This window comes from Mobula hypostoma, chromosome 7, assembly GCF_963921235.1.
Source record: "Mobula hypostoma chromosome 7, sMobHyp1.1, whole genome shotgun sequence".
NCBI classification, from domain to species: Eukaryota; Metazoa; Chordata; class Chondrichthyes; order Myliobatiformes; family Myliobatidae; genus Mobula; species Mobula hypostoma.
Window position 1 is genome coordinate 128,970,857 of NC_086103.1, and position 13,705 is coordinate 128,984,561.

Consider the following 13,705-nt stretch of genomic DNA (forward strand, 5'->3'; position numbering starts at 1 on the left):
CGCCAGGGGTCCCCGGGGCGGGGACGGGGCGGGACGGGACACCCATCTGCCCTCAGTAGTTTCGGCCGACCGGCGTCGCTGTAGATTGACGACACTACGCCTGGTCTTTGCCGAGCTGCGTTTCCTACTGAATCGGCCTTTAGTTGGCGACCTTCGGCTTTCCAGCGATGGCCGTTCTCTTCAGGAACGTTAACCGACTCACGGTAAGTTTGTTGCGGTCACGATGTACTTCACATTGAGGCCTTCTTCTGCTGTGTGTAATGGAGTCACCGTCCTCCTGCCTGAGTATTTCATGTGTCATTGTATTTTTTTAAACGTACTCGCCAGCGGTGTTTACAAAAATAAATGAGGTTTTCCTTCCGTAACTGTTGAGTGGGGGTAAATATGTTCAGTGCCTTAGCGCTTGTACACCCCGTGCTAGTAATTTAGCCAAGGCCTCAGAGTTCCAGCAGCCCATATTCAAATCTGACCTCGGTAGGGAGTTTGTACGTTTCTCTTTGCGACCACATGGATTTCCCTCGATGCACCGGTTGCACCTTGCTGATTGTTAGAATAGTTGTTGCTTGCACAAAAACTGTTACTGTTTGTCTGTTACTATTGACAACATGGTAATTTAAAAGTCAGCACCATTTTCAGAGGCATGCCCTTTGTATTCAAAACATGCTGATCCTACACGCAACATACACAGAATACTGGAGGAACTCGGCAGCATCTATGGAAAAAATGCAGTCGACATTTTGGGCCAGAACCCTTCGGCAGGAGTCCTTTTTTTTCCCCATAGGTGCTACCTGGCCTGCTGAGTTCTTCCAGCATTTTGTGTGTGTTGCTCGGATTTCCAGCATCTGCAGATTTTCTGTTGTTTGTGATTTGATATTACACGTTTTTGTTGGGTATTGGATCTCTACCACCAGCTTTTGAACTGCCTGGGTATCAGGTGCTTGGGTTTTAGTTGTATGTTAAGTATCCACAGAAAACGTATGGCCTTCTCAAGTCCCGAGAATGAGGTAGTGAAGAACATAGAGCCATGAAATTTGGAGTCATAAGCCAGCAAACGCCATTATTAACAGAGGGGCAAGATGCTGCTCATGAAGCCACTTGTGAATGTAGGAAAATGATCTTGTTGGACATTCAAGCACACAATTGCATTTTATTGTCATACACTTATTAAAATATTAAACAAATTGCAAAGCTACTTTAAAAATTTGTGAAGAATTAAGTGTAGGAATTTTGCTCAAATATTGGGGAGATGGTGATATGAAAAACCTGTCATTGGCATATATTTTTTGATATAGTTATCTGAGAAGGAGGTTAATTTGTGGACCAATGGCTAAATTACCAAACCTGCATAATTTAATATTCAAATGATTGTGCAGGATAGCAACATTTATGAAAAAAACTGGAAAACTGAGGGAGTTTTGATTAGTAAATGTGGTTCAAAGACCAACAACAGGTAAAATGATAAGAACTCCAACATGGGAGTCTGGGTTGTATATGCACAAATGGGAATGGTTGAAACCCTGTTATAATTTTTCAATTGTCAAACAATTGAGTAGTTCTATTTCTATTAACAATATTGTTTTCTTGCATTCACAAATGGCTTTGTTGACATTGGAACCACTTGGTTCAAGCTCATCAGTACAGTGCTGCAAAATGTTTTAAGTGTCACAAGCAAGGGTTCTTAATGAAATGTCAGGCAGAACGCCATGAATCAGAATAGAGGCAATCTAGCAAAGGGATTTACATAATACTGAGATGATGCGCATAAAGCTAGATTGCGTGGGAACAGTATTTTTTTTCTATAACTGTTCTAAAACTAAAAATTATGTTCACTAGTCCCAGAATGAACACTTTCCTACCAACACTTTAGCACTTGCCCAGTCTCACTTCTAGCTACATATTTCTTAAGAAAACTTTCCTGAACACATTGAAGAATCAGTTGTGAGAGTGGTATTTGGGGATCAATAATTGGTAATTATCATTGTACACAAGTGTCAGGCATGAAACACATTCAGGTTTCAGACATTCGCCTCCATGTAATCCATTGCCAATTTTCCTACAATCATTCTCTTGATTTACTGGATCAGATATCAGATCATGGCTACTGAGCTGGATGGGGACCGAATACTATTATTTCAAACATTTAAATTTTAAAAATTTTAACTGTGGTTGATATTACCCACCTTCTATTTAAAATTAAGGGAATTTGTCAACCACTTACTTCTGTGACTTCCATTTATTTGGAATGTTCCATGGACCCCAGGAAGCTAACATTACATTTCATTTGTTGCATGAAGTAAATTAATTACTTCAAAACTTACTTTGTTTTTCCAGAACTTAGTGGAAATAAAAGCTGTTCTATCACCATGGCCTGGATTCAAACGATTGAAGTTTACAAAATCTCGTATTCCAGCAAAGGTGAGAGCATGGTTTCCACTTTTTATATCCTGCATATAAATGAGATTTATTAACTACCTGTTAAACTGCAGTCTTCCTTAGATGGTATAAACATCTTGCAGAGCTGCACAAATGTGGTCACTTTTTTTTTGTTACTTGACAGACCTGTTTTATATCGGAACCTTGTCTTAGTTTTCTTTCACATCAATTGTCTTATGTCGATTGGTTTATAAGCAGATCTTGTATAGATACATTGGTAAGGAAGAAATCAGAATGCTTTAAGTGGATAGAATTCATTTTAGGACTTTGAGGTCAGGAAAGACGTTGGATAAGTGCTTGAATCTTGAAATCAATACTTTTGGTAAGGAAAACATTGAAGGATTGGGGTGAGGGGAGTAAGGTTCTCCCACCCCACCAGTTTTATAAAATGTGTACTTCCTGTTGTCCACTGTATACCACCTGTATAAATCTCTTAGGAAGAGTATTAAGCCATAATTAATAATGAGACATTAAATAAATCAATGATTAACATTGTATCTGTGTGCATATATGCAAATATGAAAACATTTACTTTGTATGAAGCACAGTATACATGAATTAGCACTTGGAAAACTATATGCTCTCAATGTTTGAGGGGTTGCATTTGATAAGCAACTTTGGCACAAACTTTTGTTATCAGTTTCATAACCACAAAGAATGGTGGAAATGGTATCTAACTCAAAGTAAGTACTATGTTCTCTAGTGGCTGGTAGATGTATATTTATAATCTGGGTATATAGTGGGTTGAGTATACAGACATAATTTAAGACAAAACTTTTAGAAACGTGATTATGTTAAGGACAGGACTAGCAGCTCAACAGTCCTGGCTTTCATTGTTTTAGATGTGATGGTGGTATGTATAAAAGAGGTGGAGGAGTTGCACTACTGAAAACAGAATGTCACATCAGTACAGGTGTCCCCCGCTTTTCGAATGTTCGTTTTACGAAACCTCACTGTTACGAAAGAAGCAACCCACATAAAAGTTGCTGGTGAATGCAGCAGGCCAGGCAGCGAGGTGCAGTCGACGTTTCAGGCCGAGACCCTTCGTCAGGACTAACTGAAGGAAGAGTGAGTAAGGGATTTGAAAGTTGGAGGGGGAGGGGGAGATCCAAAATGATAGGAGAAGACAGGAGGGGGAGGGATGGAGCCAAGAGCTGGACAGGTGATAGGCAAAAGGGATATGAGAGGATCATGGGACAGGAGGTCCGGGAAGAAAGACAAGGGGGGAGGGGACCCAGAGGATGGGCAAGGGGTATATTCAGAGGGACAGAGGGAGAAAAAGGAGAGTGAGAGAAAGAATGTGTGTATAAAAATAAGTAACAGATGGGGTACGAGGGGGAGGTGGGCATTAGCGGAAGTTAGAGAAGTCGATGTTCATGCCATCAGGTTGGAGGCTACCCAGACGGAATATAAGGTGTTGTTCCTCCAACCTGAGTGTGGCTTCATCTTTACAGTAGAGGAGGCCGTGGATAGACACGTCAGAATGGGAATGGGATGTGGAATTAAAATGTGTGGCCACTGGGCGATCCTGCTTTCTCTGGCGGACAGAGCATAGATGTTCAGCAAAGTGGTCTCCCAGTCTGCGTCGGGTCTCGCCAATATATACAAGGCCACATCGGGAGCACCGGACGCAGTATATCACCCCAGTCGACTCACAGGTGAAGTGTTGCCTCACCTGGAAGGACAGTTTGGGGCCCTGAATGGTGGTAAGGGAGGAAGTGTAAGGGCATGTGTAGCACTTGTTCCGCTTACACGGATAAGTGCCACGAGGGAGATCAGTGGGGAGGGATGGGGGGGATGAATGGACAAGGGAGTTGCGTAGGGGGCGATCCCTGCGGAATGCAGAGAGGCGGGGGAGGGAAAGATGTGCTTAGTGGTGGGATCCCGTTGGAGGTGGCGGAAGTTACGGAGAATAATATGTTGGACCCGGAGGCTGGTGGGGTGGTAGGTGAGGACCAGGGGAACCCTATTCCTAGTGGGGTGGCGGGAGGATGGAGTGAGAGCAGATGTACGTGAAATGGGGGAGATGCGTTTAAGAGCAGAGCATACATCGACGACTGCATTGGCGCTGCTTCCTGCACGCATGCAGAACTCGTTGACTTTATTAATTTTGCCTCCAACTTTCACCCTGTCCTCAAGTTTACCTGGTCTATTTCCAACACCTCCCTCCCCTTTCTAGATCTTTCTGTCTCTGTCTCTGGAGACAGCTTATCCACTGATGTCTACTATAAGCCTTCTGACTCTCACAGCTATCTGGACTATTCCTCTTCTCACCCTGTCTCTTGCAAAAACGCCATTCCCTTCTCGCAATTCCTCCGTCTCCGCGGCATCTGCTCTCAGGATGAGGCTTTTCATTCTAGGACGAGGGAGATGTCTTCCTTTTTTAAAGAAAGGGGCTTCCCTTCCTCCACTATCAACTCTGCTCTTAAACGCATCTCCCCCATTTCACGTACATCTGCTCTCACTCCATCCTCCCGCCACCCCACTAGGAATAAGGTTCCCCTGGTCCTCACCTACCACCCCACCAGCCTCCGGGTCCAACATATTATTCTCCGTAACTTCCGCCACCTCCAACGGGATCCCACCACTAAAGATCCCACATCTTTCCCTCCCCCCCTGCATTCCACAGGGATCGCTCCCTACGCAACTCCCTTGTCCATTCGTTTCCCCCCATCCCTCCCCACTGATCTCCCTCGTGGCACTTATCCGTGTAAGCGGAACAAGTGCTACACATGCCCTTACACTTCCTCCCTTACCACCATTCAGGGCCCCAAACAGTCCGTCCAGGTGAGGCAACACTTCACCTGTGAGTCGACTGGGGTGATATACTGCATCCGGTGCTCCCGATGTGGCCTTTTATATATTGGCGAGACCCGACGCAGACTGGGAGACCGCTTTGCTGAACACCTACGCTCTGTCCGCCAGAGAAAGCAGCATCTCCCAGTGGCCACACATTTTAATTCCACATCCCATTCCCATTCTGACATGTCTATCCACGGCCTCCTCTACTGTAAAGATGAAGCCACACTCAGGTTGGAGGAACAACACCTTATATTCCGTCTGGGTAGCCTCCAACCTGATGGCATGAACATCGACTTCTCTAACTTCCGCTAATGCCCCACCTCCCCCTCATACCCCTTCCGTTATTTATTTTTATACACACATTCTTTCTCTCACTCTAATTTTTCTCCCTCTGTCCCTCTGACTATATCCTTTGCCCATCCTCTGGTTCTGCCCGCCCCCCCCCCCGGTCTTTCTCCCTGGACCTCCTGTCCCATGATCCTCTCATATCCCCTTTGCCAATCACCTGTCCGGCTCTTGGCTCCATCCCTCCCCCTCCTGTCTTCTCCTATCATTTTGGATCTCCCCCTCCCCCTCCAACTTCCAAATCCCTTACTCACTCTTCCTTCAGTTAGTCCTGACGAGGGGTCTCGGCCTGAAACGTCGACTGCACCTCTTCCTAGAGATGCTGCCTGGCCTGCTGCATTCACCAGCAACTTTTATGTGTGTTGCTTGAATTTCCGGCATCTGCAGAATTCCTGTTGTCTGTTACGAAAGACCTACATTAGTACCTTGTTTTCACTTTCAGAAGGTGTTTCCACTGTTATGAAAAAAATCAGCGTGCAATAAAAGGCAGCGCGCCGCGCACTCTGAGCAGCTGCTCTCCCCTGGATTCGGAACTGCATTCTCGCCAGCATTGCTTTACCACGTGCCTGTGAGCAGCCGTTTGCAAGATGAGTTCTAAGGTATTTGAAGAGCCTGAAAGAGCTCGTAAGGGTGTTACACTTAGCGTAAAACTAGATATAATTAAGCGTTTTGATCGTGGCGAACGAAGTAAGGACTGAGTGAGTTTGGCTTGTGGAAGCTGACGAAGAGTGATGTTGAAGAGGTTTTGGCATCCCATGACCAAGAACTGGTAGATGAAGAGCTGATGCAATTGGAAGAGGAAAGGATAACAATCGAAATCAAATGCAGTAGCGAAATGTGTGTGAAGCAATGGCGTGAGATTTTCGCTGCAATGATAAAGTACGACTTTAATTTTGAAAGGGTATGTAGGCTTAGGGTATATTCGTAAGATGGTTTGAGTCCTTACAAAGAACTGTATGATAGAAAAATGCGCGAGGCTCAGCAGTCAAGCAAGCCTTCCACATCAGCCACAGCAGACGATGAACCTCGACCTTTGACATCGAGGCGGGCAGTCACAGGAGAAGATAAGCTGCCTGCTCTAATGGAAACAGACAACGAGATGACACCCCAGTGTCCCACCACCCCAACCCCCGGGCCACGGACAGATACCGATTCGCGGAGAATGCGACGATAGCTGGGAGGCACACAGCACATCTTTAAGAAAAAAGCCGAAATAAACATGCTAATTAATTAGGTGCCGCCCCACACGTAAATGTCGGCCCAGATCAGAGGCGATGCAATCGGCAATGATCTGGGCCGACAGTTACGTGTCGGGCGGCACTTAAGTAATTAACATGTTCATTTCGGCTTTTTTCTTAAAGATGTGCTGTGTGCCTCTCGGCTACCGCTGGACCCCTGCGTGCTTCGCAGCAATGTATTGGTCGGTGGCCTGGAGGGTGGGGGCCACTGCACCACCTAAACTCTGACGACTCAGTCTAACACACCATCATCAGTGTGCTCGGCGCTGTCTTCCTGATTCCAGTAAGTGATGCTACACTGTACATACATTATTTCTACTTTATATAGGCTGTGTATTTTTACGTATTATTTGGTATGATTTGGCAGCTTCATAGCTTAAAGGTTACTGGACATCGCTTGCGTGAGATTTTCTGCTGAGAGCACTTGCACGAGATTTTTGCTTTGGCGAACAGTGCCGGCAATGATTGTGGAAAAGTATTTCTACTTTATGTAGGCTGTGTATATATCATATTATTCTTGCTTTTACTATATGTTACTGTTATTTTAGGTTTTATGTGTTATTTGGCATGATTTGGTAGGTTATTTTTGGGTCTGCGAACGCTCACAAAATTTTCCCATATAAATAAATGGTAATTGCTTCTTCGCATTTTGGCTTACGAACCATTTCATAGGAACGCTCTACCTTCGGATGGCAGGGGAAACCTGTATTAGAGGATGCACATCATAAGAACTGAATGAAGTGTCTCAGCCTGAAACATCCATGTTTATTCTCCCACCCCCATAGATGCTGTCTGATTTGCTGAGTTCCTCCAGCATTTTTATGTGTACTGCTCCAGATTTCCAACATCTGCAGAAACTTGCATTTATTTCTGGGTACTGTACTTCAAAAATGTTGCAGCCTAAAGCCTGATAAGTGTGTTTATGGGTTTACAATCTCAAATCCTTAAAGGGTATCTTTTTATTTTTGATCTTGAGATTTACTGCAATAGTATGAAGGAAGAGGGAATTATATGGAGACGAGAAGTTAAATCAATTCTATTTATAGCCAAGATGATCGTGAACTTGACAATATTTAAAATTGTTCAAAGTAAATTTAATAATGAAGTACACCTGTCACAGTATGCAACCCTGAGATCCATTTTCTTCTGGGCATATTCAAATTCAATAACCATAATAGAATCAATGAAGGATTGTACCAACAGGGTGAACAACCGGTGTGCAAAAGACAACAAAATGTGCAAATACAAAAATGAAGAAAGGAAACAAATAAGCAATAAATATCAAACAGAGTCCTTAAAGGTTTGTCCAAAGATTGCGGAAGCAGTTCAGTGCTGGGGCAAGTGTTATCCCCACTGGTTCAAGAGCCTGATAGTTGAGGGGTGCTAGAAAGTTTGTGGATCCCGGAGAATTTTCTCTATTTCTACATGTATATGACCTAAAATGTTATCAGATCTTCACATGAGTACTAAAACTGGATAAAGAGAACCCAATTAAATAAACAACACAAAAAACTTACTTGTTCATTTATTTATTGAGAAAAATGATCTAATATTACATGTATTTGTTGGATAAGGTATGTGAACCCCTAGGGTAATGCCTTCCACAAAAGCTATTTGTTGTCAGGTGTTCCAGTCAATAAGATGAGATTAGAGGTGGTGGGTTGTAGCGGTGTCCTTGTCTATTTAAAAAAAGCGCACAACAGTCAGGTTACTGACTTTCTCAAGGAAGATCTGTTTATGTGCACCATGCCTTAATCAAAACAACTTCCAGAGGACCTCAGAAGAATTGTGGAGGTAGCCTTTTCCAGCTTCATGCACAAAAGCATTTCTAAAGACCTGAGTGTTTATCAGTCCACAGTAAGGGAAACTATCTACAAATGGAGGAAACTAGTCTTCCTAGGAGTGGGCATCCTGCAAAGATCACACCAAGAACACAACATGTAATGATGAAGGAGGTGAAAAAGAACCCAAGGGTAACAGCAAAAGACATAAGGAAATCTCCAGAACCTGCTGAAGTCTCTGTTCATGTATCCACTATAAGAAAAACACTAGGCAAGAATGGTGTTCATGGAAGGCCACCATGGAGGAAGCCACTGCTCTCCAAAAAAAAACATTGCTGCATGTCTCAAGTTTACAAAAGACCAACTGGATGTGCTATAACGCTTCTTGGACAATGTTCTGTGGACAGATGAGACAAAAGTTGGACTTTTGGAAGATACGCACATTGCTGTGTTTGGAGGAAAAAGGGCAATGCACACCAACACCAAAACCTCATCCCAACTGTGAAGGTAGAAGGAGCATCATATTTGGGGTTGCTTTGCTGCCTCGGCCTGGACTGCCTGCAGTAGTTGAGGAACAAGAAATTCAAAATTGTATCAACATTTTACTGGAGAATGTCAGGGTAGCAGTCATTCACTGAAGCTTAATCGAAGTTTGGTAATACAACAACAATGATCCTAAAGGTGAGTAAATCAACAGAATGGTTTAAAAGGAAAATGTGTTTTGGAATGGCCGAGTCAAAGTCCTGACCTTAATCCTATAGAAATGTTGTGGAAGGACCTGCAGCTAGCAGTTCATGTGAGGAAGCCCACCAACATCCCAGAGTTGAGGCAGTTTTGTAAGGAGGAATGGCCGAAGATTCCTCCAAGCTGATGTGCAGGACTTATCAACAGTTACCAGAAATGTTTGGTTGAAGTTGTTGCTGTACAAATGGGTCACACCAGTTACTGAAAGCAAAAGTCCACATAATTTTTTTCAAACAAATACAAGTAATATTGGATCATTTTTCTCAATAATAAATTGTATCAGTATATTGTTTTCGTGTCATTTATTTAATTGGGTTCTATTTATCTAGTTGCAGGACGTGTGAAGATCTGATCACATTTTTGGTCATTTATGCAGAAATAGAGAAAATTGCTGATGGAGATTGTGGAGGAGGTGTTGCTGGTTAAACAAGGTCTCCTGCCATAGAAGGGTTGGCCATTAAATGATACCCATGGGAAAACTAGTTGATCATTGCAGAATTTTTTTGTTACAAATATAGTGGGCAGCTTGAAAGAGTAGAACTAGATTCAGTAAAGATTTTCAAAACGGAATTGAATAAATGCTTGAGGGAAATGCTGCAAGTTTATGGGAAAAGAACAAGGGAATGGGATCAGTTTGATTAGCACCACAATTTGAGAATACACGCTCATCATCCCAAGTTTGCAATTTAGGTTTGGTTAAGAGTCTTATAACTTATTTGATTTATCTATCCACACTTGTATTTGTCATCATTGGTTATAGATGTTTGAAGTAGGACCAGCAGATCATGAAAAGTATAATGGCGATCCAAACCAGCCACATCAACTGCACATCATTACCAGAATTAAATGTACAAAACGACGTCCATATTGGGAAAAGAAAATTGTTCATGACCTTGGATTGGATAAGGTAAATTATCCTTTACATATGTCTTTTGTATTTGCTTATAATACTTTGGTCTGTGATTTAATACAGTTGTTTTGTTTTCAGTTTTAAACCAATGAAACCTTTTTTGATTTTTGTCCCTTTGGTAGTCCAAACCCATCGTTCTATTGCATCTTTGCTATTTAGCTGCTGGATCCAACCTTTTTCCTCAATGACCTACTTGACCTTTCGGCCCTACAGTGGGTCCTTTCTACTTAACATCCTTAAACGACTAATGTGATGGCTGCACAATTTTTTAGTACATGTCGTTTCACTCTGATGACGTCAACTTTAAAGCTTCATTCAGTTCTTAATCTTATGATTTTGTATACTTTTACAAAAATATACAAAACAGTAAATATAAAAAAAAATTATTTGTAAACTGGTCTAAATATATCCAGTCATTCTCAAACACAAGTGCCTGACACTGATGATTAGCTCTATGATTCCTCCCTGCATAATCTTCATTAGCTGAATCTCAACTGCAGCAATTAGAATAAAAAATAAACTTGGAGATAGAGTCTAACTAGACTTAACTTTGCTTTAAGTTTAACAGCATTCTGTTGGCTTTGCTATTGCCCTATATTGCCAGAATAGTTTGAAATTTTAGGTTCTTCACTCATTCTTGAGCTTTTCCTTCATTTTTCATAGCATGCATTTTGGCTATTTTTCCATGTACATAATAGTGTAAATTTGTGCATTAAATTGTATGTGCTATTATTCAGACTATTTGCATTTTATTTAGCTCCTCTTCAGTTCAGTGGAAGAACCCCTTCATTGCTCCACTGAATTTTACTTCAAATGGCTCTTGTAACCACCAATTTATGTAGACAGTCACTTCCTCAAAATTATGGTAGTCAACTATATCCTCCCTGTCTAAAAGAATGTTTACTAGGAAATTTTTAAATGGGTAATCTTGGGTGCACCCGTGAACTATTTTACTTACATTGAAGTGAAACATAATTTTAAACCATAAGACATGGGAGCAGAATTAGGCCATTTGGCCCATCGAGTCTGCTCCACCATTTCATAATGGCTGATCTATTTTTCCACTCAGCCACAATCTCCTGCCTTCACCCCATATCAGTTCATGTCCTGACAAATCAAGAATCGTATCAGCCTCTGCTTTAAACATATGTAAAGACTTGGCCTCCAATGCTGCCCACGGCAACAAATTCGCTACTCACTGGCTGGAGAATTTGCTCACGTATTTCAGTGCACTTTTTTAAAATGGGCCAAATTGCACTGTTACCAGGTACTTCAATAGGGGAAATGCTGGATGAAGTGGAGGCTAGTTATTGAGCTGAGAGGGACAGTTACATTTCAAATCCAGTCCGGAGTTTTGTCCCAAATCATCTTTGTTCAGTGACCCCACAGCTCTACACTTAGGTTTGAACATGATCTTGAGTGATGTCTGTGGGAGTTTGGATGTTCTGTCACTGGCTGGGTTTCTTCTGGGTGCTGTTTCATTTCTAAGTTAACTGGCTACTGCAAATTAACCCCTGGTATAGGTTAGTTTTCAGAAGAACCGAAGGACAGTTAATAAGCATGCAAGAGAACAAGTTTTGCCAGGATAGGTAAATGAAAAGGAGAAAGGAATTGATGGGATTGCTGTATTAGGAGGCTGAAATTTTATCATGTCATAATAACTAAAGAAAAAAAGGCCCCTAACTGTCCCTCTACCCTCATTTTTGAGACTTGTAAATAGTTTTTGACAGTCATGAGCTATCAGGGCATAAGTGGTATACTTGGATGTATAGAGTCAATTCTATTTGCTGGGTTTTTCTGTGCATGTGTACCGTCATATTCAGCACTATCACTGGCATTCCTGGTTCTGTTGGAAGTATTAATCAAATCCATCCTTTTGATCATTTTTTGGCATGACTTTTAATGTTATGGTCCTTGTTCATGGTTAAAATTCATCAGCTAATCCTATATGCATCAAAATAAACATTCATTTGAGATGTCATATCAAAGGGCAAGTTGACATTTCTGGCAATAGTTAAAACTTGTAACTCAAGAGAAAATGGCAGGAATCTAAACAGAATGATGTAAATTACCTAAATGTAATTGCTGCCCTATTTACTGCAGGAGGAAAACATTTTTCAAGGACAAATTTAAGAGGGTGGTAACCTGGAATTCATTGCCACAGAAGGTTGTGGAGGCCAAGTAATTGGGTGTATTTAAGATAGACCTTCATAGGTTAATTGGTAAGGGAATTAAGGGTTAGGTAGAGCAGCATGGCTGATTAATAATGACTTATTTAAAGATCACTTTTCATACAAATGTATGAAATTTTGATTGGCCTAATTTTGTTTCTGTAGCTTGTTGCCTTCCACATAACTTAGCACAGATATTGAATATTCTTTTTAAGGATGGTTAACAAAAATATTACTCATGATTGAGTACATGCTAATCCCAAATGGTACAATGCTTTACACTTACAACACCTTGATTAGGTCTACCCTGCTTAGAAACAGCAAAATATTTTAAAGCTAAAGAGTGGCTGCATTTGTTGCACCAAGGTTTGCATTAAGATTTTGCAGTGATATTGAGAGTAGCTATTAAGATAATGAATGCCATTCAGAGTTCATAGGTAGGTAAGTTTGTTCAATCAGATTTCTAAAAAGACAGTTTCTTAGTTACACTTCAGTTGACTTAGTTACGTATTTTAAGTAACTTCAAAATATTCTCTCACCAGTCAAATCAGCCGCAGATCCATAAGAATATTCCATCAGTTAATAGTAAATTGAAAGTCATCAAGCATCTTATAAGGTATGTGAGCACCTTTTATATTAAACGAAAGCACTTTTTTTCCTTTTGGTATAAATTTCAATTTTGACTAAGAGTTGGTGACAATGTTTTGTATACTTCCAGAGTGCAACCTCTGAAACTACCACAAGGACTACCGACAGAGCAGGAACTAGCTGACACTTACCTGAAGAGCACTGGGGAATTAATAATAAGACGACACCTTCAACCATTCAAAGAAAAAAGTCATGAATCTTAAATTGCTACTTATCCTTGTACATGAAATAAATGTTAGATTATTTCTAAAATTGAAGTTTGCTACAATATTTCATAGAAATCTAAATCTCACACTGTACATTACATCTGCTTAACAGCTATCTGGGGAGCTGGTGGAAAAGGAAGACAGGATAAAATCATATTTAAGAATGGTTTTGGAAAATGTCAGAAATGGACAATACATTTATCGTCCTACCCTAATCTCAGTACAACAACAAAAAACAGGATTTACTTTCAACTCTCTATTTACATGCCTTTCAGCTTTCACATTTCTAGTTTCTCTGCTTTGATAAATTTTCCCTACCGTAATTAGTCCCTACTTTCATATTTGTATCTTCTAGACACAGTTATTCTGCTTTTTACCCATCTCTTCTGTCACTTGAACATATTCTGTTCTCCTCTTGGTTACAGGT

General features: G+C 41.3%; 1 protein-coding gene across 1 annotated transcript; it reads left to right on the forward strand.

Annotated features, from left to right (window-relative positions):
• The first annotated feature begins 30 nt into the window (after nucleotides 1–30).
• Nucleotides 31–13,324, forward strand: mrpl30 (mitochondrial ribosomal protein L30). The gene is made up of 5 exons (XM_063053977.1): nucleotides 31–203; nucleotides 2,332–2,415; nucleotides 10,104–10,250; nucleotides 12,967–13,040; nucleotides 13,143–13,324. The coding sequence occupies exons 1-5, from the start codon at nucleotides 168–170 to the stop codon at nucleotides 13,273–13,275; spliced, it is 474 nt and encodes a 157-aa protein (XP_062910047.1). The 5' UTR covers nucleotides 31–167; the 3' UTR covers nucleotides 13,276–13,324.
• Nucleotides 13,325–13,705: the final 381 nt, after the last annotated feature.